General features: G+C 43.2%; 1 protein-coding gene across 1 annotated transcript in view; it reads right to left on the reverse strand.

Moving 5' to 3' along the window:
* Positions 1-618: 618 nt before the first annotated feature.
* The window catches only part of LOC117355870 (zinc transporter 2-like), a 120479-nt gene continuing 96658 nt past the window's right edge, over positions 619-24439 (reverse strand). Inside the window, exons 7-8 of the mRNA XM_033934954.1 lie at positions 13694-13828; positions 619-764 (exon numbers count right to left, since the gene is read on the reverse strand). Of these exons, the coding sequence (XP_033790845.1) occupies positions 619-764; positions 13694-13828 (281 nt within the window). The remainder of the gene's footprint in view (positions 765-13693; positions 13829-24439) is intronic.

Below are 24439 nucleotides of genomic sequence, written 5' to 3' on the forward strand. Positions count from 1 at the left end.
ATTAGACTCTGTACTCTTCTTCATGGATCACAAGTGGACTATAGAAGCCATGATGAAGTTATACGTACAATGCATTCTGACGTTTTGCTGATCTGTCTTTTGATTATTTATAAAGTTTGCCATGGCTATGGGCTCAAAGGCTATTGGGTCATCCTCGTTGAAGTACCAGGTTAAAGGTAGAACAATGAAGGATGGTAAGGAGATCAATGTGAGATATCTTTGCTTAAAACAACCAGAAAACACAATAAAATCCATGGCCTCTGTCTGGAATCACTTCCTGATACCAGACTATCTGTTGGATGTGCTGAAAATGAGATCCTAGCACTGCACAACATCCTTTCTGTACACAGTGAGCAGAATTGCAAACGTTGACCTTTGTGAAAACATATGGGATGGGTCTTTGGCAGTGCTCAAAATCTGCCTCCATGTGGCATGGGAAGACACAAAAAGGACAGGACCTAGGATCATGTGCCAGAGGGTAGAAATATCAGGTCTGGAAAAAAAGCTGTGTGAAGACCTTCAGCTGTTGGAATGTCATCTGCTCAGTATCCAGAATTTCATCTCTCTGTGTCTGGTTCTGGGAGAACACAAGTGATGCTGAATTGGAGCTGCTCAAGGTCAGTCCTTTGGGTCCTGGCATTGCCAGCAGTGAGACATGTCTTCTAGGTACTTCTCCACTTGAATTGTGGTGGTGACAAACCCAAACTTGTTGTCCATCAGAGCTGTGGCGTCTTTCAACACATCCTCTGCAATGGCATTTTCATCTGGGGGCAAAAAATGAAAACACATTTAGAGTCTGGAGCATAAGAACGCAGCTTTCCAGAGGTGGGCAAAGCAGGAGGCTGTACACACAGTCCACAAATGCTTTGAAGGTTTTTGATAATGGGTATATTTTATTTATAAAAAGAGAAGAGGCAACATACCTGAAAGAAGGAAGAGAGACACAACCAAAGTCAAAAGGAGAAGAAAAGAGTGTAGAAATGAAAGAAAATGGGGGGGGCAAGTGATGCTGAGACACTGAACGGACGTGCCTCTGGGTAGCTCCGGGCCTCGCCAACATCTCTTACTTTTAAAACCTGCCAAAACCCATTGGCAGTGTGCTCCACTTTAAGGACTTGCTAGCCCTCACTTTTCTGCATCTAATCCCCGACTTTCAACCCACATGGAGTGTTTAGATGGAAGCGAAGGCAGCCCGTTCCATGAAGGATCGACGGGATCCTGCGGGTGCAGGACGACAAGATGGCGGAGGCGTAAGAGGCACCTGTTTTTACACTGGAAGCGGCCGTGGTACAAGAACTCACACGTTCGCTCACGCTCGTCATGGAGGATATATTAGCCACTATCCATACCTTTATGGAAATCATCAAGGAGAGCTTGGATTCCCAGGCTGGCAGGCTTCAGAGAGCTGAGGACCGGATAGCCCAGCAAGAGGATACCACGGCCAACTTTGAAGAGTGCCTCTGTACCCTGGAGTCGGCCAATAAAGCTATGGCGGAACGCCTTGAAGATCATGAAAACAGGGGTCAGCGCAATAATTTATGTTTTGTGGGGATACCCAACTCCATCAGCGATGTCAACCTCTGTCAGTGGCTTGAGGAATGGCTGCCTTGGGCCATCGCACTATCTGAGCTTTCGGCACCCTTTTCAATAGAACGTGCACACCGTTTGGGGACTCGCCGTGATGAAGATCAGTGGCCCAGGCCAGTCATTGCCAGATTCCTTAATTATGCACTAAAGGAGCGCATATTGGCCCACTATTGTCGGGGTAATGACCTCAATTTACAAGCAGAGGGATGCAGGGTGCTCATTTTTCAAGATTTCTCCCCCCAGGTCTCCTTGCGGCGTCGAGCCATGGGGCCACACTGCAGTGAACTGTATAAGCACAACATCCGATTCTCCCTATTGTATCCCACTCGGGCCAGAGTGATTTATAACACCACCGCGTTCTACAACATGCTGGCTGAGCTGGAGGGGTTCCTTAAGTCTTTACCTGCCATGGCTCTTGGAGATCGTCGCACAACCTGACTAAGACTTAACTTCGGTTTCGGGTGAACGGCTGGCGTGCACCTTGCTCCTGGGAGAGTTTGCCTATCTATTGCTCCATGGATGACGAACATAGCAGTTGCCCTTTCATGCTGCCTTATAGTTATGTCTCTCTTCCTTCTGCGTGCAACCACATGAGCCTGGGGTTCTTTTTCTATCTACAGAGCTGCTAAGTAGATCATGTCACCATTCCCCTTGTGCTGCGGCATTCCAGTTTGTTTATGGATCTGCTGCTTTTCTACTAGAGCCTCTGCCAGGGGGGCAAAATTTTTGCAGTTGCTGCCTTCCTGTGGCATGCCGGCCTGCTGGTTGTCATGCTTCTCCTCCTACGTCTCGCAGGAGCATGCTGGTTTATAGACCATGTTTATCTTGTGCCACTAGCCTGCTGCTGGGACTTCCCTGAACCGGTCTTTCTTTCCATCTTTAGTAATGCATTACGTGTTTAGAGTCTGTTGTGTTGCAAACTTTGTGTTCTCTCAATCTATTCTGTGGTTGACCTTGCACCATATTGGTTTTCTTAGTGTGGGGCTACACTCTTTATGAGCCTCACATTTTTAGGACGGGTTGCTATCTGTTTTGGTGAGGCTCGGGGCTGCATATTTGTACTATTTTGTTGGGGTTTGGGTTTAGTTGGGTTTTTCCATACTACTACAAGGTTTGGGGTATATGAGGGGGGGAAGGGAAAGAAATGCATATTTGGTATGTGTGGGGGGTTGGGCTTGGGTGTGTATGCTGGCTCCTCTCTGTCAGGGGGATTCACGAGCAATGGGTTCTGTTGTCTTTTTGTCCTCCAAGTGGTTGCTGGATGTGTTCTGGAGGGTGGGATGTGGCTGGGACGTCCCACCCCTATCATTCTTTCTGGTGCATGTCTGGTTACTATACTGTGATACTGCTTATATGTTATGATGCAATTGAATGTAAAATCTTTACTTGTCATTTATGCTTTATTGAATTTCAATTTTTTCTATGATCACAAATCATATTGAAAATAACAGTATTACAAGAAATAATTTCTTAATAAGTTTCAATGAGAAAAATATAAGTTTCTACTGTATATTAATCCACTATTAATAAGGAAGGAGTTACAAATAGTCAGATATTATTATCACTTAGTAATTAATTTTCCAGGAAAAATAAAGAAAACAGTCTGAAATAGTCCCAAAGTTCCAAATATGAGCGTTACACTTGTCTATTGGTAGGGGTACTCGTTATCACCACTGCATTATCAACAATAAATCTAGACAATTGCGTAGACTCAAAGAAAATATACCTAATTCCTTTAAAATTAACCAAACATTTACAAGGAAATCTTAATACAAAAGTTGCTCCCAGTTTTAAAATCTGGGGTCTCAAAAGCAGAAATTGTTTCCTCTTTCTTTGAATTATTCTAGAAACATCTGGATACATTCTGATTTTTTGATTAAGAAATAAGACATCTTTATGTTTAAAAAAACATTTTCAATAACCACTCTCTATCTGATTGTAATGCCAATTGAACAAAGAGTGTTGCTACACTACCGTAATTTGTTCCGATTCTGATGTTTCAAGAATATCTGTCAAATCCAATAGATCTAATAGTGGTTCTTGCTGATCTTCAGGAGTCTTCTTCTTTCCCAAGGAAATATAATAAATTTTTGAAATGGGTGGAAAAGAGTCTTGTGGGACTTTCAAAACCTCCTGAAGATACCTTTTAAACATATCTAATGCTGGAATTGTAGGTAATTTAGGAAAATTGATCAATCTTAAATTCTGTTTTCTTGTTATATATTCCAGTACTTCCATTTTAAAGTTAATGATCCCATTTTCTTTTATTAGGAGCTGATTTTGTGCTCCCAATACTTCATACTTTTTTTCTTGATCCAAGATTTTATTTTCTAATTTATCCACTCTTTGTTGTAACTTTAAAGTCTCAGAAAGTACTCCAGTGCAATTAGTTGTTAATGTTTGCAATTGAGTTCCCAATGATAACTATAAATTAGAAATAGCTTCCCAAATAGAGTTTAGATCAATAACCGGAGGCTTAAGCAGTGGAGTTAAAGAAGATTTAAATTCCAAATCTTTGAGTTTCACAGTACCTATAGGAAATTATTTCAGCAGTGGTTTGTGTACCTCTCCTGCCATATCCATAGAAACATCCTCAACAATGACACCTAGATCCTTTTCCTGGGCAGTGACTCCTAACACAGAACCCAGCATCACATAGCTATAGCTCGGATTCCCCTTTCCCACATGCATCACTTTGCACTTGCTCACATTAAATGTCATCTGCCATTTTAATGCCCAGTCTCCAAGTCTAACAAGGTCCTCTTGCAATTTAACAACTTTGGGTTATCAACAAATTTAATTATCACACTAGTTATTTCCATCTCTAGATCATTGATAAATATATTAAAAAGCAGCGGTCCCAGCACAGACTCCTGGGTAACCCCACTATTTACCTTTCTCCATTTAGAATATTGACCATTTAAACACACTTTTTCTGTCTTGCAACCAGTTCTTAATCCATAATAGGACATTACCTCCTATCCTATGACTTTCTAATTTCCTCAGAAGTCTTTCATGAGATACTTTGGCAATTGCCTTTGAAAATCCAAATACACAATATCAACCAGCTCACCTTCATCCATATGTTCATTCACCCCTTCAAAGAAATGCAGTAGATTGGTGAGGCAAGATTTCCCTTGACTAAATCCATGTTGGCTTTTTCTCATTAATCCATGTTTATGTATATGCTCTGTTATTTTGTTCTTTATAACAGTCTCTACCATTTTGCCTGACACTGATGTCAGACTCACCGATCTATAATTTCCTGGATCACCTCTGGAACCCTTTTTAAAAATCGTCATCACGTTGGCCACCTTCCAGTCTTCTGGTACTATGCTAGTTTTTAAAGAAAAATTACAGATTACTAAAAATAGCTCTGCAAGTTCATTTTTCAATTCTATCAGCATTCTGGGATTATATAATATTTGGTCCAGGCAATTTGCTACTTTTCAATTTGTCAAATTAACATAAGAACATAAGAATTGCCACTGCTGGGTCAGACCAGTGGTCTATCGTGTCCAGCAGTCCGCTCCCACGGTGGCCCTTAGGTCAAAGACTAGTGCCCTAACTGAGACTAGCCTTACCTGCGTATGTTCTGGTTCAGCAGAAACTTGTCTAACTTTGTCTTGAATCCATGGAGGGTGTTTTCCCCTATAACAGCCTCTGGAAGAGCGTTCCAGCTTTCTACCACTCTCTGGGTGAAGAAGAACTTCCTTACGTTTGTACAGAATCTATCCCCTTTTAACTTTAGAGAGTGCCCTCTCATTCTCTCTACCTTGGACAGGGTGAACAACCTGTCTTTATCTACCAAGTCTATTCCCTTCATTATCTTGAATGTTTCAATCATGTCTCCTCAGTCTCCTCTTTTCAAGGGAGAAGAGGCCCAATTTCTCTAATTTCTCACTGTATAGGCAACTCCTCCAGCCCCTTAACCATTTTATTCGCTCTTCTCCGGACCCTTTCGAGTAGGACAATGTCCTTCTTCATGTACGGCGACCAGTGCTGGAGACAGTATTACAGGTGGGGATGTACCATGGCCTGGTACAATGGTATGATAATCTTCTCCGATCTGTTTGTGATTCCCTTCTTAATCATTCCTAGCATTCTGTTCGCCATTTTTGCAGCCACCACGCATTGCGCAGACAGCTTCATTGACTGTCGACCAGTACTCCATGTCTCTTTCCTGGGGTGTCTCTCCGAGTACCACACCAGACATCCTGTATTCGTGTATAAGATTTTTGTTACCGACATGCATCACCTTACACTTATCCACATTAAACCTCATTTGCCATGTCGTGGCCCATTTCTCGAGCGTGTTTATGTCACATTGCAGGTCTTTGCAATCCTTCTGTGTCTTCACTACTATGAATAACTTCGTATCGTCTGCAAATTTAATCACTTTGCTCGTCGTACCAATTTCCAGGTCGTTTATAAATATGTTGAAGAGCAAGGGTCCAAGCACCGAACCCTGTGGCACTCCACTCATTATGCTTTTCCAGTCCGAATATTGTCCATTTACCCCCCACTCTCTGTTTCCTATCCACCAACCAGTTTTTAATCCACATGAGTATTTCATCCTTGATTCCATGGCTCGCAATTTTTCGAAGTAGTCGTTCATGTGGGACCTTGTCGAATACCTTCTGAAAATCCAGATATACAATGTCGACTGGGTCACCCGTGTCGGTCTGCCTGTTTACTCCCTCGAAGAAGTGCAGCAGATTCGTCAAGCAAGATCTTCCCTTGCTGAAGCTGTGCTGGATGGTCCTCATCAGATTGTGTCCATCAAGGTGATCAATGACGCAGTCCTTTATCAGCGCCTCTACCATCTTTCCTGGTACTGAGGTCAGACTCACCGGTCTGTAGTTTTACAGATCTCCCCTCGAACCTTTCTTGAAGATTGGCGTAACATTCGCCACTTTCCAGTCTTCTGGAATCCTTCCCGATTTGATCGACAGATTTGCTATTATTTGAAGCAGTTCAGCTATAGCCCCTTTCAGTTCCTTGATTATCCGCAGATGGATGCCATCCGGTCCCGGAGATTTATTGTTTTTAAGCCTATCAATCTGCCTGCATACCTCTTCTAGTGTGACCTTCAACCCTGTCAGTTTCCCATCTTCGTTTCCTGCATATAATCTGTTGGCTTTCGGTATGTTGTGTTTATCCTCTTCGGTAAATACAGACGCATAAAATGTGTTCAGTTTGTCGGCGATGGCTTTGTCCTCCTTTAGCACTCCTTTTATTCCATGGTCATCCAACGGCCCCACCACTTCCTTTGTGAGCCGTTTCCCCTTAATATATCAAAAAAAACGGCTTGAAGTTTTTTTCCTCCTTAGTTATTTTTTCCTCGTAGTCTCTTTTGGCCCCTCTTACCGCCTTATGTCACCTGCTTTGATGCTGTTTATGCTTTTTCCAGTTTGTTTGTTTTTGACCTTTTCCATTCCTTAAACGAAGTCTTCTTGTCTCTGATCGCTTCCTTCACCGCTATAGTGAGCCACGCCAGTTCCTTGTTCTTTTTCCTCTTGGATCCTTTGTTGATATGCGGTGACTGTGTCCTTAAAAAGGGTTAGGGTTAGCTCTAATGTTTTTACATGATCCAGTGTTACAGAGATTTGTATGTGTTTCTCTGATTCATTAGAATTGAATACCATTTCTGGCACCAGTAACTCCTCCATGTCTTCCTCAGTGAGGACTGAAGCAAAGAATTCATTTAATCTCTTCACTATGGCCTTGTCTTCCCTGAGAGCCCCTTTCATCCCTCGGTCGTCTAGCAGTCCAATCGATTCTTTTCCTGGCTACTTGTTTTTAACATACATTAAAAAAAATTTACTGTGTGATTTTGCTTCAAGCGCAATCTTCTTTTCAAGGTCTCTCTTTGCCTTCGCCTTCCTTATTAGCGTCTTGCATTTGACTTGCCATTTCTTGTGCTTTTACAATTATTTTCAGTCAGATCTTTCTTCCATTGTCTGAAGGATTCTCTTTTAACTCTAATAGCTTCCTTCACCTCACTCATTAACCATGACTGTTGTTTGATCTTCTTTCCTCATTTTTTTTTTAATACATGGAATATATCTAATCTGGGCTTCCAGAATGGCATTTTTAAATAACGTCCACACCCGATGTATAGTTTGTGTTGGACTTGTAAATCTGATGTAGGTACCTTTTACCATATGTTGTTTGGATGTACTGTTGTCAAGACATTCTAGGGTGTAGTTTGGCCACAAGTACAGGATGATTTTGGATTCCATAGATCTGATATATAAAATTGTTGTTTTGCATTCAACTGTTTTGCCTGTAAAGCTAAATTGTTTTGCCTGTAAAGCTAAATTGTTTGGGTTTAGCAATTCAACATGTTCTATCACAATACAAAGATAGCACTGCTTTTGAAATGGCTGCTTTTAGGTGCTGTAGGGTTCAACATTTTAAGAAAGTTTGGGCTCTCTTGGATAAATATTGTAAATTACATGCTGTATGATTTTCTTTTCAATCTTGAACTCTTAATTTGTCAATTGTTTTACTTATGTTGGGAAGGAGGTGAGGGTGACTGCACTGACTTCTGTATTGTTTAAAATCAATAAAGGTATTTCAAAAATGAAAAATATATTTTATATATTTTTTGCACGTTTAAGGTGTCTGGGTGGTGGTGGTGGTGGAGATATTTTGAATTTAGTATATATTTCTTTGTACAGTCCTGGTATTCTAAAATGTCAGAGGTTTGGTATGGCTCCTAAAATGTATCGATTCCTAAATCCACAACTCATCTAAAATAGTGCCATGCAGAAAATGGTTAAAAAGAAGCTAAAAGTATCAGCTGCAAAGGTTAGGACTGTAAACCAGGCGTGGAAGCCCAGACCAGATGTATTCCACATATCAGCAAAGGTGGAAAAAAGAGGAAATGAGAGCCAGCGTGGAAAAAAGGTGAAGTGAATGAAGCTATTAGAGAAAAAAAAAAATCCTTTAAAGAATGGAAAAAGGGTCCGAATGAAGAAAATAAGAGACACAAGCACTGGCAAGTTAGACGCAAAGCATTGATAAAGAAAGCTATGAGAGAATATGAAGAGAAACTTGCAGAAGAGGCAAAAACTCATAATAATTTTTTTAGGTACGTCATAGTAACATAGTAAATAACGGCAGATAAAGACCTAAACGGTCCATCCAGTCTGCTCATAAGTTATACCCATTAGAAAATACATGATTAGATTAACTTGTCTCTCCTTTGATATTTCTGGGCCGTAGACTGTAAAGTCTGGTATTGTCCTATGTTCCAAATGCTGAAGTTGCCATCCAAGCTCATTCCAGCCTATCCAACCATCTCGTTGTTTGCAGGATATCTACCATAAAGTCTGGCCAGTAACAACCTCATGTTCCATATTAGTGGCATTCCCATTGATGCCCACCCCAGCCCATCCTACACGGAATCACCATATATGGAACACAGACCATGCAGGTCTGCCCAATATTGGCCTTAGTTCTTTAATTTACATCCTTTGTTTTCTAATTAGAGATCCTCTATTTTTATCCCATGCTTTTTTGAATTCCATAACTGTTTTCCTCTCCACCACTTCCCTCGGGAGGGCATTCCAGGCATCTACCACCCTCTCTGTGAAGAAGAATTTCCTAACATCGCTCTTAAGTCTTCCTCCCTGTAACCTCAAATTATGCCCTCTAGTTTTACCATTTTTTCTTCTCTGGAAAAGATTTGGTTCTATATTAATGCCTTTCAAGTACTGAAACGTCTATATCATATCTCCCCTGTCCCTCCTCTCCTCCAGAGTGTACATATTTAGGTCTTCCAGTCTCTTCTCATACTTCTTTTTGTTCAAACCTCTTACCATTTTCGTCGCCTTCCACTTCAAGTCTTTTTATATCCTTCACCAGATAAGGCCTCCAAAACTGAACACAATACTCCAAGTGTGGCCTCACCAACGACCTATACAGGGGCATCAACACCTCCATTCTTCTGCTGGTTACTCCTCTTTCTATACAGCCCAGCATCCTTCTGGCTACAGCCACTGCCTTATCACACTGTTTAGATGCCTTTAGATCCTCAGAAACAATCACCCCAAGGTGATTATCAGCCTCTCACCTCCCAGCACAAATGATTCCCTCAGATTTCTAGCCCCCAAATGCATCACTCTGCACTTCTTCTCTTTGAATTTTAGTTGCCAGACACTAGCCCATTCTTCTAACTTTTGCAGATCCATTTTCATGTTTTCTACTCCCTCCGGGGTGTTCACTCTGTTACAAATCTTGGTATCATCTGCAAAAAAGTTAACCTTACCTTCTACCCCTTCAGCAATGTCACTCACAAACATATTGAACAGCATCGGTCCCACCACCAAGCCTTGAGGCACTCCACTACTCACCTGACCCTCCTCTGAACGAATTCCATTTGCCACTATTCTCTGCCGTCTGTCCATCAACCAGCTTTTAATCCAGTTCACCACTTTGGGCCCCAACTTTAGCCTATGTTTAAGTTTGTTTAAGAAACTCCAATGAGAAACTGTGTCAAAGGCTTTGCTGAAATCTAAGTAAATTACATCTAGCGCATATCCTTGGTCCAATTCTCTGGTCACCCAATCAAATAATTCAATCAGATTTGTTTGGCATGATTTACCTTTAGTAAACCCATGTTGCCTCGGATCTTGTAATCCATTAGATTCTAAGAATTTAATTATCCTTTCCTTCAGCAATATTTCAATTATTTTTCCAATAAATGAAGTGAGGCTTACCGGCCTGTAATTTCCCGCTTCATCTCTACAACCATTTTTGTGAAGAGGGACCACATCGCTCTTCTCCAGTCCCACTGAACCTCTCCCGTCTCTAAAGATTTATTGAACAAATCTTTAAGAGAACCTGCCAGAATCTCTCGGAGATCCCTCAATATCCTGGGATGGATCCCGTCCAGTCCCATAGCTTTGATCACCTTCAATTTTTCAAGTTGTTCACAAACACTTTCTTCTGTGAACGGTGCATTATCCATTCCATTCTCAGGTGTAACTTTGCTGACCAATTGCGGTCCTTCTCCATGTTTTTCTTCTGTGAACACTGAACAGAAGTATTTGTTTAGCACATTTGCTTTTTCCTCATCACTCTTCACATAGCGGTTCGTACCTTCTTTCAGTCTTGTAATTCCATTTTTTGTCTTCCTCCTTTCACTAATATACCTGAAAAAAATTTTGTCTCCTTTTCTTATATTTATAGCCATTTGCTCTTCCGACAGACATATCTATCTCTTGACTTCTTTTAGTTTCATCGAATATTCCTTTCTGTACTCCTCTTCTTGAATTTTGGTTTTTTTTTCATGAACGCCAATTCTTTTGCCTTTATTTTTTCCACCACTAGTTTGGAGAACCATATCGGTTTCCTGTTTCTCTTGTTTTTATTTATTTTCTTCAGTAGCTCTATTTATTGCACCTTTCAAGTTGGACCACTGTTTTTCCACTTCACTTGTATCTTCCCATTCAATCAGCTCTTTCTTCAGGTATTCTCCCATGCCACTAAAGTCTGCATGTTTGAAATCCAGGACTTTGAGTTTTGTGTGGCCATCCTCCTCTTTGGTTGTTATAGTGAACCAAACCGTATGATGATCACTACTTCCCAGGTGGGCCCCCACTCGAACATTAGAGACACTTTCACCATTTGTGAGCACCAGATCCAGTATCGCTTTTTCCCTCATGGGTTCCATCACCATTTGTCTGAGCAGAGTTCCTTGAAAGACATCCATGATCTCTCTACTTCTTTCCAATTCCGCAGATGAACTTTCCAGTTGACATCCAGCAGGTTGAAATCACCCAGCAACAGCACCTCTCCTTTTTTTCCCAACTTTTGTATATCTGTAATCAGATCTTTGTCAATTTGTTGCAATTGAGTCTGATGTCTGTAGAAACACCCAAGTGGATAGAACTTTCATCTTCTCATAAGAACATAAGAATATCCTTACTGGGTCAGACCAATCAAGCCCAGTAACCTGTTCTCACGGTGGCCAATCCAGGTCACTAGTACTTAGCCAAAACCCAAGGTGTAGCAATATTCCATGCTACCAATCCAGGGCAAGCAGTGGTTTCCCCCATGCCTTTCTCAATAACAGACTATGGACTATGGACTTTTCCTCCAGGAACTTGTCCAAACCTTTCTCTTTTCAAAACAATCCTTATTGCTTCTTCCTTTCCCCAGGCCCCCCTGTGTTTCAGTCGCTTGGATATCTGTCTTTACAGAGAGAACTACTCCTCTACCTTTTCGACCATCTCTGTCTTTCCTAAAAAGATTATAGCCCAGTATATTGGCGTCCCATCCATGGGAATCAGTGAACATATCTCTGTGATAGCAACGATATCCAAGTCCAAGCAGAAAACCTGTGAGGGAATCCGTGGGACCATTGGATGATCAAGGAGAAAAAGGGGCACTCAGGGAGGATAAGAGAGATGAAATGAATTCTTAGCATAGAAACAATGAATCTACAGTATAGCACAGAGACTAAATGAATCCATAGCAGAGAGACTGAATGAATTCTTTACTTTGCTCTTTACAGAAGAAGATGTAAGAGATCTACCTGAACCGGAAATGATCTTCAAGGATGATGATGCGGAGGAACTGAAAGAAATCTTGGTGAATCTGGAAGATGTACTGAGCCAAATCGACAAGTTAAAAAGTGATAAATCACCTGGATTGGATGGTATACATCCCAGGGTACTAAAGAACTCACACATAAAATTGCTGACCTGCTGTTAGTGATCTGTAACCTGTCGCTAAAATCATCTGTAGTACCTGAAGATTGGAGGGTGGCCAATGTTACACCAATTTTTAAAAAGGGTTCCAGGGGAGATCCAGGAAATTACAGACTGGTAAGCCTGACTTCATTGCTAGGAAAAATGGTTCACTCTACCTTGGAGAGGGTGAACAACCTTTCCTTATCTACTAGGTCTATTCCCTTCATTATCTTGAATGTTTCAATCATGTCCCCTCTCAGTCTCCTCTTTTCCATGGAGAAGAGGCCCAATTTCTATAATCTCTCACTGTATGGCAACTCCTTCATCCCCTTAACCATTTTAGTCGCTCTTCTCCGGACCCTTTCGAGTAGTACTATGTCCTTCTTCATGTACGGCGACCAGTGCTGGACGCAGTATTCCAGGTGGGGGGCGTATCATGGCCTGGTACAGTGGCATGATAACCTTCTCCAATCTGTTTGTGATCCCTCTCTTAATCATTCCTAGCATTCTGTTCACTCTTTTTGCCGCCGCCACACATCATTAACCTGTCTTCCAGTACTCCCAAGTCTCTTTCCTGGGGGTCTCTCCAAGTACTGCACCAGACATCCTGTTACAGGGGAACACTGTTAAAATCAATAGGAGGAGATATTTTTTCATTCAGAGAATAGTTAATATCTAGAACGCAATAACAGAGGTTATGGTAAGGGCAGATAGCGTAGCTGGTTTTAAGAAGGGTTTGGACAATTTCCTGGAGGAAAAGTCCATAGTCTATTATTGAGAAAGACAGGGGGGAAGCCACTGCTTGCCCTGGATCGGTAGCATGGAATATTGCTATACCTTGGATTTTGGCCAGTACTAGGGACCTGGATTGACTACCATGAGAATGGGCTACTGGGCTTGATGGACCATTGGTATGACCCAGTAAGGCTATTCTTATATTCTTAAGTCTGAAATACACCGAGGGACATTCTAATGACACCATCTGGACTGACATGCAGTAGCATAGTAAAGGGTAGGGTGGTGCGGGGAGGCTGGTCTTTCCCAGGCATTGTCTCTGCCTCCTGTTCCTTCCCCTGCCGAGCGTGCGCACCTTTACTTCCCCCCACCGTATCTCTATCTCTTTGCTAACATGAGCAGTAACTCCAACCTGCTGCTAGCACCAGCTCTTCCTCTGATGTCACTTCTGGTCCTGTGCCTAGGAAGTGATGTCAATGCAGGCAGCAAGTTGGAGATGCTGCTTGTGCCAGAGAAGTTAAAAGAGGTACGGGGTAGAGAAGAGGATGCACGCTCACTGTAGTAAGAGGCGGAGAAGCGGACAGGGTGAGGCGCCAGTGCCCCGGGTGCCTCTCACCCTCACTATGCCACTGCTGTCAGGTCACTGTTTGTATGGAGCAACTCACCAATAGCAAGATGGACTGACATGACATTGTGATTGAGTGTCAAAGCCCAGAGCCGGAGACTGTGCGCAGCTATTACTCCTTTCACAGATAACAAGACTTCCTTCACCGATTTAAATTCAATTCCCCTGGGCACACCTGAAAAGAAGCAAAATAATTTGATGTTTGGAAGTACAATTGGTTGAATTTACAGAGTGACATTCTGACCAAACTTGAAGCATTCAGGTGTCTGCTAATTTATGTCCATCATAACCTGCTGTATAGTTTAGTCATGACCTTATCAACATCTTGAAATTATACCATTTAATCCAGTTTAGAAACAGAGAAACATGACGACAGATAAAGGCCAAATGGCCCATCCAGTCTGCCCATCCACAGCATCCACTATCTCCTCCTCTCCCTATAGTCTAAGGCTCTTAACACTTGCAGTTTGAGGTCATAGAGCATTATGGTTATAGAAACAGAGAAACATGATGGCAGATAAAGGCCAAATGGCCCATCCAGTCTGCCCATCCACAGCATCCACTATCTCCTCCTATCCCTATAGTCTAATGCTCTTAATACTTGCATTTTGAGGTCATAGAGCATTATGGTTATAGAAACATGATGGCAGATAAAGGCCAAATGGCCCATCCAGTCTGCCCATCCACAGCATCCACTATCTCCTCCTCTCCCTATAGTCTAAGGCTCTTAACACTTGCAGTTTGAGGTCATAGAGCATTATGGTTATAGAAACAGAGAAACATGACGGCAGATAAAGGCCAAATGGCCCATCCAGTCTGCCCATCCACAGCATCCACTATCTCCTCCTATCCCTATAGTCTAATGCTCTTAATACTTGCATTTTGAGGTCATAGAGCATTATGGTTATAGAAACATGATGGCAGATAAAGGCCAAATGGCCATCTAGTCTGCCCATCCACAGCATCCACTATCTCCTCCTCTCCCTATAGTCTAAGGCTCTTAACACTTGCAGTTTGAGGTCATAGAGCATTATGGTTATAGAAACAGAGAAACATGATGGCAGATAAAGGCCAAATGGCCCATCCAGTCTGCCCATCCACAGCATCTACTATCTCCTCCTATCCCTATAGTCTAATGCTCTTAATACTTGCATTTTGAGGTCATAGAGCATTATGGTTATAGAAACATGATGGCAGATAAAGGCCAAATGGCCATCTAGTCTGCCCATCCACAGCATCCACTATCTCCTCCTCTCCCTATAGTCTAAGGCTCTTAACACTTGCAGTTTGAGGTCATAGAGCATTATGGTTATAGAAACAGAGAAACATGATGGCAGATAAAGGCCAAATGGCCCATCCAGTCTGCCCATCCACAGCATCCACTATCTCCTCCTATCCCTATAGTCTAATGCTCTTAATACTTGCATTTTGAGGTCATAGAGCATTATGGTTATAGAAACATGATGGCAGATAAAGGCCAAATGGCCATCTAGTCTGCCCATCCACAGCATCCACTATCTCCTCCTCTCCCTATAGTCTAAGGCTCTTAACACTTGCAGTTTGAGGTCATAGAGCATTATGGTTATAGAAACAGAGAAACATGATGGCAGATAAAGGCCAAATGGCCCATCCAGTCTGCCCATCCACAGCATCCACTATCTCCTCCTATCCCTATAGTCTAATGCTCTTAATACTTGCATTTTGAGGTCATAGAGCATTATGGTTATAGAAACATGATGGCAGATAAAGGCCAAATGGCCATCTAGTCTGCCCATCCACAGCATCCACTATCTCCTCCTCTCCCTATAGTCTAAGGCTCTTAACACTTGCAGTTTGAAGTCATAGAGCATTATGGTTATAGAAACAGAGAAACATGATGGCAGATAAAGGCCAAATGGCCCATCCAGTCTGCCCATCCACAGCATCCACTATCTCCTCCTATCCCTATAGTCTAATGCTCTTAATACTTGCATTTTGAGGTCATAGAGCATTATGGTTATAGAAACATGATGGCAGATAAAGGCCAAATGGCCATCTAGTCTGCCCATCCACAGCATCCACTATCTCCTCCTCTCCCTATAGTCTAAGGCTCTTAACACTTGCAGTTTGAGGTCATAGAGCATTATGGTTATAGAAACAGAGAAACATGATGGCAGATAAAGGCCAAATGGCCCATCCAGTCTGCCCATCCACAGCATCCACTATCTCCTCCTATCCCTATAGTCTAATGCTCTTAATACTTGCATTTTGAGGTCATAGAGCATTATGGTTATAGAAACATGATGGCAGATAAAGGCCAAATGGCCATCTAGTCTGCCCATCCACAGCATCCACTATCTCCTCCTCTCCCTATAGTCTAAGGCTCTTAACACTTGCAGTTTGAGGTCATAGAGCATTATGGTTATAGAAACAGAGAAACATGATGGCAGATAAAGGCCAAATGGCCCATCCAGTCTGCCCATCCACAGCATCCACTATCTCCTCCTATCCCTATAGTCTAATGCTCTTAATACTTGCATTTTGAGGTCATAGAGCATTATGGTTATAGAAACATGATGGCAGATAAAGGCCAAATGGCCATCTAGTCTGCCCATCCACAGCATCCACTATCTCCTCCTCTCCCTATAGTCTAAGGCAGTGTTTTTCAACCGCTGTTCCGCGGCACACTAGTGTGCCGCGAGATGTTGCCTGGTGTGCCGTACGGTGCAGACACTGATTAGGCCTCAGGCCGGGTCCCGCACGCGCTCCTATGAGACTCCCCCGGTCCCCGCTGCTGTTCAGTTTCGATCTTCTGCTCTGACGCAACCGGAAACAGGAAGTTGCAGCAGAGCAGAAGATTGAACACTGAGCAGCCGCGCGTGCGCGGCTCTTTGGGAAAGCATGCATGTCGCTGAAAAACAAAACCTACAAACTAAGGTGAGGCGAAGGGAGAGAGCTGGCTAAACAGTAGGATCGATTGGGCAGGCGAGTGGTGGCTGCGGGGACCGTGCGATCGCTCGTGTTCCCGGCTCAAATTGGAAGGAGGGAGTGAAAGGGAAAAGGATTCTGGGCCAAGGGGATGAAGACGAAAAGAAAAACCCACAGCAGGAAAGAAAGGGAAGGACAGGCAGGTGAGCCAGATGCTAGAAGCAGGGGGGGGGGGGAAGAAAGAGGGGAAAAAAGCTAGATGGGGTTGAAAAGAAGAGACACACTGGTATGGAAGAGGAAGATAGGGGAAATCTGGACACAGGAAGGTAACAGAAAGAGGGGAAATTATGTGCATGGGGCATAGGGACAGAGACATAAAGGGGACATGCCATGGGGATGGTATATGGACACAGGGGGGGGGCAATGACAGATACATAGGGGAGATATTAGAAATGGAGAAAATAGGAGCACAGAAGTGAGATGGTTTGTGGGGATGGGACAGGGACCGAGCTTGCAGGCTCCAGTGGCTTGCACAAATTACATTGTAACGTGCCATGAAAATAAGAGGAAGGAAGGTAGATAGGCCACGCGAGAGGAGCTGAAGGGTAGTAGAAAGGAACAGATGGTAAAGGAGGGAGGGAAGGGTGGTGGTGGAAAGGAATAGGACAGACATTGAAGGAGGGTGGAGAGGAACAGACCCCGAAGGGAAATGTGGAAGACAGAGTGGGAGGAAGACAGATGCCAGACTATGGGGGAGCGGAGGGAAGAAGATGGGTGCTAGACCAATTGGGGGGGGGGGGTGAAGGGAGAGGCACAGTAACAGCAAATGGAAGACGTAGAGAGAAGACACACAGTGGATGGAAGGAATTGAATGAGAAGATGTGGAAAGCAGAAACCAGACAACAAAGGTAGAAAAAAAAAATTATATTTATTTATTTATTTTTTGCTTTAGGATAAAATAGTATATTAGTTGTGTTGATAAAAATTTATAAACAAAGCCCTGCCAGCTGAACATCTTTCTCTAGTTCAGCAGCAGGAACTTTGATTTATAAGAAAGGAATAAGCTAAATATTACAGTACTAAGGCTTATATGGATGCAGCGGGGACGGTGACGGGGCGGTGAATGGGATGGCAGTGGCAGTGAAGGGGCGGTGAAAGGGATGGCGGTGACGGTGACGGGGCGGTGAAGGGAACGGCTGTTGACGAAGAGCTACGTGTGTGTCTTTCTTCGATTCCAGCCAGAATATCAGCTTTGTGTTCAGCCAAACAGGCCCAGGTTTCGCACTGAATAAAGTATTTTATAATTTTTCTAATTTTTATTTCGTAATAAAGTAATTATAAAATACTTTCTTTGTGTTTATTTGATTCCTATTCAAGAGAATTACTTTATATATAGTCAATATAGGCACAGAGTTAAATTTTTTAACATTTTCTAATGGTGGTGTGCCTCGTGATTTTTTTCATGAAACAAGTGTGCCTTTGCCCAAAAAAGGTTGAAAAACACTGGTCTAAGGCTCTTAACACTTGCATTTTGAAGTCATAGAGCATTATGGTTATAGAAACAGAGAAATCTGATGGCAGATAAAGGCCAAGATAGCTTGTCTGTATATGACCCTGTTTGAAAGGAAATATGTATATAGATCGGCACTGTACAAAGGGGTTTTGTTATGGAAATGTTATATAGACGATGTGATATTTTTTTGGACTGGGTCTCAAGCCAATTTATGGATGAACTGAACAGGTTCGATACTAATATAGAGTTTTCATTTAACATCAGTGATGAGAAGATACCTTTTTTGATTTATTGGTGATGAAGCATATGGGTAAAATTAAAATCACTTTATATAGTAAGATGTTGGATAGGAATTCGTTATTACAATTTCAAAGTTTTCATCCCAAACCCCTCCATCAGGGCATTCCTGTGGGCCAGTTCCTAAGGTTAAAAAGGAATTGTTTAGAAGAGAATGAATTTCAGAAATCTATCCCTGAAAACAGGCGTGATCCCAGAGGATTGGAAGATAGCTAATATTACGCCCATCTTTAAAAAAGGATCGAGAGGTGACCCGGGGAACTACAGACCGGTAAGTTTGACTTCGGTTCCGGGGAAGATGGCAGGAGCGCTGATAAAAGACAGCATCGACGAGCTTCTAGAAAGGAATAAACTGATGAAAACAAGCCAATATGGCTTCTGCAAGGGAAGATCGTGCCTAACGAACTTATTGTACTTCTTTGAAGGAATTAACAAACGGATGGACAAAGGGGACCCCATAGACATCGTATACTTTGATTTCCAAAAAGCCTTTGACAAGGAGAGGCAAGAACGTCTTCGGACATCGACTAGCCCACCTCCTCCGAAGGGCTTTAAACTAGGTAAGTTGGGGGAGGGTACCCACTCATGTACTAGCGCAGTAAGTAATTTTCCAGGAGAGGTGAATCGACACTCCATTTCTGAGACCGAGGTAAGTTCACACAATAAAAACAATCATACAAAAGCCACTCAAACTCAGGCGGGAAATTCTACACAGGGTCTTAGCAAACATAAAGTATGGAGGGCTATGTATGTTAATGCACACAGCTTAGGCAATAAAATTCTAGAATTAGAGACAGAGATAACGAACGTCGACCTCGATGTAATAGCGATATCTGAGACTTGGTTCACAGACTCACATGGGTGGGACATGGCTATACCAGGATACAACTTACTTTGTTGGGACAGAGAGGGAAGGATAGGGGGTGGGATGGCACTATACACTACAGATAACATCAAAGTCACCAGAATCACAGATGTCAACTACACCGGGGAATCACTCTGGGTGAACCTGGCCAGAGGAAACGAAAAATGCTTGTATCTGGGTGTAGTATACAGGCCCCCAAAACAGCAGGAAGACAGGGATATGGAACTAATCAAAGACATTGAGAACATCACTTTAAGCGGGGACATGGTTCTGCTAGGGGACTTCAATATGCCCAATGCTGATTGGAAGACACTTTCCGCTACTACCAGCGGCAGCAGAAGGCTTTTAACCTCCATAAAAGGGGCGCGACTCAAACAAATGGTGCTGGAGCCCACCAGAGATCAGGCGACACTGGACCTGATACTCACCAACGGAGAAAGCATTTCAGAAGTTTCGGTAGGCGATACACTAGCCTCCAGCGACCACAACATGGTATGGTTCAAGATCAAGATAGGCTTCACTAGATCAAACACAGCAACAAAGGTCCTCGACTTTCGGGGCACTGACTTTAAACGCATGGGAGACTTTGTCCATCAGGTGCTACAAAACCAAGCTGAAACCAATAATGTAGAGGCTATGTGGTCAATCCTGAAATGCACCTTGCATGAGGCAACAAACCGCTATATAAAAACAGTAAGCAAACGACGGAGAAAGAACAAGCCCCAGTGGTTCTCTGCAGAGATCTCGGATCTTGTCAAGGAAAAAAAAAAAGCTTTTATTTCCTACAAGCATACAGGAAACAGGGTGACAAAAGAAGACTATCTGACCAGGTCTAAAGCAGTCAAAGCGGCAGTCAGAGAGGCCAAGATTCAAACAGAAGAACAACTAGCGAAAAACATTAAAAAAGGGGATAAATCCTTCTTCAGATACATTATCGACAGGAAACGAAACACAGATGGGATTGTACGTCTCAGGAAAACAGACGGGACCTATGCAGAAACGGATTCTGATAAAGCCAAACTACTAAATGAATACTTTTGCTCAGTCTTTAATTGTGAGGCGCCGGGGACCGGTCCACAACTGCAGGCAAGGCAAACCTCGGAAGACCCATTTTCAAAACTTCAAGTTTACACCCAGCAGCGTCCATGGTGAACTATCAAAACTCAAGGTGAACAAAGCCATGGGACCGGACAATCTACACCCCAAGATTCTTAGGGAGTTGTGTGATGTCCTGGCGGAACCGCTATCCGTGCTGTTCAATCTTTCTCTAAGTACCGGAAAAGTCCCCATAGACTGGAAAACAGCTAACGTCATTCCATTGCACAAAAAAGGTTGCAGAACGGAGGCTGCGAATTACAGACCGGTCAGTCTCACCTCAATAGTGAGCAAACTCATGGAAAGACTTATTAAACAAGAATTAGATACGATCCTGACCAAGGAGAATCTACAGGATCCCCAGCAGCATGGATTCACAAAGGGAAGGTCCTGTCAATCCAATCTGATCAGCTTCTTTGACTAGGTTACAAGGAAACTGGATATGGGGAAGTCTCTAGACGTCGTGTACTTGGACTTCAGCAAAGCTTTTGATAGCGTCCCGCACCGCAGATTGTTGAGCAAGATGACTTCGATGGGATTGAAAGTGATATTGACGACATGGGTCAATGACTGGTTAAGCGGTAGAATCCAGAGGGTGGTGGTTAACGGTACCCCCTCCAATACATCGGAGGTGACCAGTGGAGTGCCACAGGGATCGGTCTTGGGACCGATCCTTTTCAACATATACATAAGAGACCTGACTCAAGGGCTTCAAGGTAAAATAACACTATTCGCCGACGCCACCAAACTATGCAACATAGTAGATAACAGCACCTTACCCGACAGTATGGAGCAGGACCTGCTCTTATTGGAACATTGGTCCTCGACTTGGCAGCTGGGCTTTAATGCCAAAAAATGTAAGGTCATGCACCTTGGCAGCAAAAACCCATGCAGAACTTACACTCTGAATGGTGAGACCTTAGCTAGGACTAGGGCAGAACGTGATTTGGGAGTAATCATTAGTGCAGACATGAAAACTGCCAAGCAGGTGGAGAAAGCTGCATCCAATGCTAGACAAATGGTGGGATGCATCGGTAGAGGTTTCGTCAGCCGGAGGCCCGAAGTCATAATGCCCCTGTACAGATCCATGGTGAGACCTCATCTTGAATATTGTGTTCAATTCTGGAGACCACATTATCAAAAAGATGTGCGGAGAATCGAGTCGGTTCAGCGAATTACCACCAGGATGGTCTCGGGACTCAAGAACCTCCCATATGAGGAAAGACTGAATAAACTGCAACTATACTCGCTCGAGGAACGTAGAGAGAGGGGGGACATGATTGAGACTTTTAAATATATCACGGGCCGCATCGAGGTGGAAGACGATATCTTCTTTCTTAAAGGACCTTCAACCACAAGAGGTCATCCGCTGAAAATCAAAGGTGGGCAATTTCATGGCGACACCAGGAAGTATTTCTTCACCGAAAGGGTAGTCGATCATTGGAATGAACTTCCATTGCAGGTGATTAACGCCAGCAGCGTGCTCGATTTCAAAAAGAAATGGGATATGTATGTGGGATCTCTAGCCGGGTGAAGTCTGGGGGAGGGTCATTAGCGTGGGCAGACTTGATGGGCTACAGCCCTTTTCTGCCGTCATATTCTATGTTTCTATGTTTCTATGTAAGGTAACCCATGAACGCCTACTAAGGAAACTGAAGAACCATGGGGAGGAAGGAGATGTACATAGATGGATCAAAAATTGGTTGGTGGGTAGAAAGCAAGGGTTAGGAGTGAAGAGCCACTACTCGGACTGGAGGAGGGTCACGAGTGGTGTTCCGCAGGGGTCGGTACTCGGACTGCTGCTGTTCAATGTATTTATAAATGATCTAGAAATAGGGACGAAGTGCGAAGTAATAAAATTCGCAGACAACACCAAACTATTTAGTGGAGTTGGGACTAAAGAGGACTGTGAAGATTTACAAAGGGACCTGAACAAACTAGAAGAGTGGGCAACGAGATGGCAGATGAAGTTTAATGTAGAGAAATGTAAAGTCTTGCATGTAGGAAACAGAAACCCGAAGTATAGCTATACGATGGGAGGGCTGGTAATGGTTGAAAGTACCCAAGAAAAGGACTTGGGGTAATAGTGGACAACACAATGAAGCCTTCGGCACAGTGCGCAGCAGCCTCTAAGAAGGCAAATAGAATGCTGGGTACTATCAAGAAAGGTATTACAACCAGAACAAAAGAAGTTATCCTGCCGTTGTATCGGGCGATGGTGCGCCCGCATCTGGAGTACTGCATCCAATATTGGTCACTGTACCTTAAGAAGGATATGGCGATACTCGAGAGGGTTCAGAAAAGAGCAACACGATTGATAAAAGGTATGGAAAACCTTTCATATGCTGAAAGATTAGAGAAACTGGGGCTCTTTTCCCTGGAGAAGCGGAGACTTAGAGGGGACATGATAGAGACTTACAAGATCATGAAGGGCATGGAGAAAGTGGAGAGGGACAGATTTTTCAAACGTTCGAAAACTACAAGAACGAGAGGGCATTCAGAAAAATTAAAAGGGGACATATTCAGAACCAATGCTAGGAAGTTCTTCTTCACCCAAAGGGTGGTGGACACTTGGAACTTCCAGAGGGTGTGATAGGACAGAGTATGGTTCTGGGGTTCAAGAAGGGATTAGATAATTTCCTGAAGGAAAAGGGGATAGAAGGGTATAGATATGGGATTACTATACAGGTCCTGGACCTGATGGGCCGCCGCATGAGCGGACTGCTGGGCGTGATGGACTTCTGGTCTGACCCAGCAGAGGCACTGCTTATGTTCTTATGCTCTCTATCTCTCTTTCATTCTTCCCCTCTTGCTCATTCTTTCAAGCATTCGCGCCCCTTCTCTCTCACTTACCCATTTTCTCATGCTCTCAACCTCCCTCTCTCATTATCTCATTCTTTCTCATTTAACCCCTTCTGTCTTTCTCATTTGCTCACACTTTCACTCCCTCTCCTTCTTTCGCTCTTGCTCTCTCTTGTTCCCATTTTCTCATGTTCTCTCTCTCTTTCGTTCTCTCTCTCTTTCATTCTCTCAACCTCTCACTCCCTCTCTCTTTCTCTGCCTTTCTTGTTCTCACTCTCTCTCTCTTACCTGTTCTCTCACGCTCTCACTCCTTCTCTATCTTTCTCATTCTCTCATGCTCTTATTCCCCATCTGTCTCTCTCTCTCTCACTATCTCATGCTCTAACTTCCTCTCTCCCTTTTTCTTGTTCTCTAATTTTCACTCCCCCCTCACTCCCTCTCTCTCTTGCCTATTCTCTCATGCTCTCACTCCTTCTCTGTCTTTCTCATTCTCCCATTCTCTAACTCCCCATCTCTCTTTTTCTTGTTCTCTCATGTGCACTCCCCCCTCTCTCATTCTCTCACTTCACTCCCCCTCTCTCTTCCTCATTCTTGTTCTCTCTCTTGCTTCTTCTCTCATTCCCTCTCTTGCTCCATTTCTCTCTCTAATGTGTCTTACTTTTTTTCTTCTTTTCTGTGTGTCTGTTTTTTCTTCCCTCTCCTCCAGGAACTTTAAACAACCCTTTCCAAAGTGGCTGTATTAATTAATGTTCCTCTACTTTCGATTTAGTGGAGATACGGAATTGTTTTACACAAAGCTAATGGGCTTTTTAAAATTATTATTATTATTATTATGTTCTTGTATACCGCCATACCCAAGGAGTTCTAGGTGGTTCACATCAATTAATTAAGATCTGATCTGAACACGGATTTACAACATTTTGTCGGAGTTACAAGCAACGAGGAAGGATATGTTGGAACATTTTATCAGAATTTTATCAGAGTTACAAGCAACGACGAAGATTGGATTGGAAGATAAGAGGGAGAGAGAGAGAACCAAAGGAGGGGAGGGGGGGAAGGGGAAGAGTAGAAGGAGGGGGGAGAGGGCGGGAGTTAGTTTATTGCCGGGGAATGAGGGTTAAGGGTCCTGTTCGTGGAATAGGTACGTTTTGAGTAGTTTTCTGAAGTCGAGGTAGGTTGGGGCCTCGAGCATCATTTGGGCTAGCCAAGGGTTCAGCTTAGCTACCTGGAAGGCGAAGGTTTTGTCGAGGAATCTTTTGAGCTGACATAATTTTAGGGAGGGGAAGGCGAACAGCTGAATTCTGCGG

Source organism: Geotrypetes seraphini, chromosome 2 (genome assembly GCF_902459505.1).
Source record: "Geotrypetes seraphini chromosome 2, aGeoSer1.1, whole genome shotgun sequence".
Taxonomy (NCBI): Eukaryota; Metazoa; Chordata; class Amphibia; order Gymnophiona; family Dermophiidae; genus Geotrypetes; species Geotrypetes seraphini.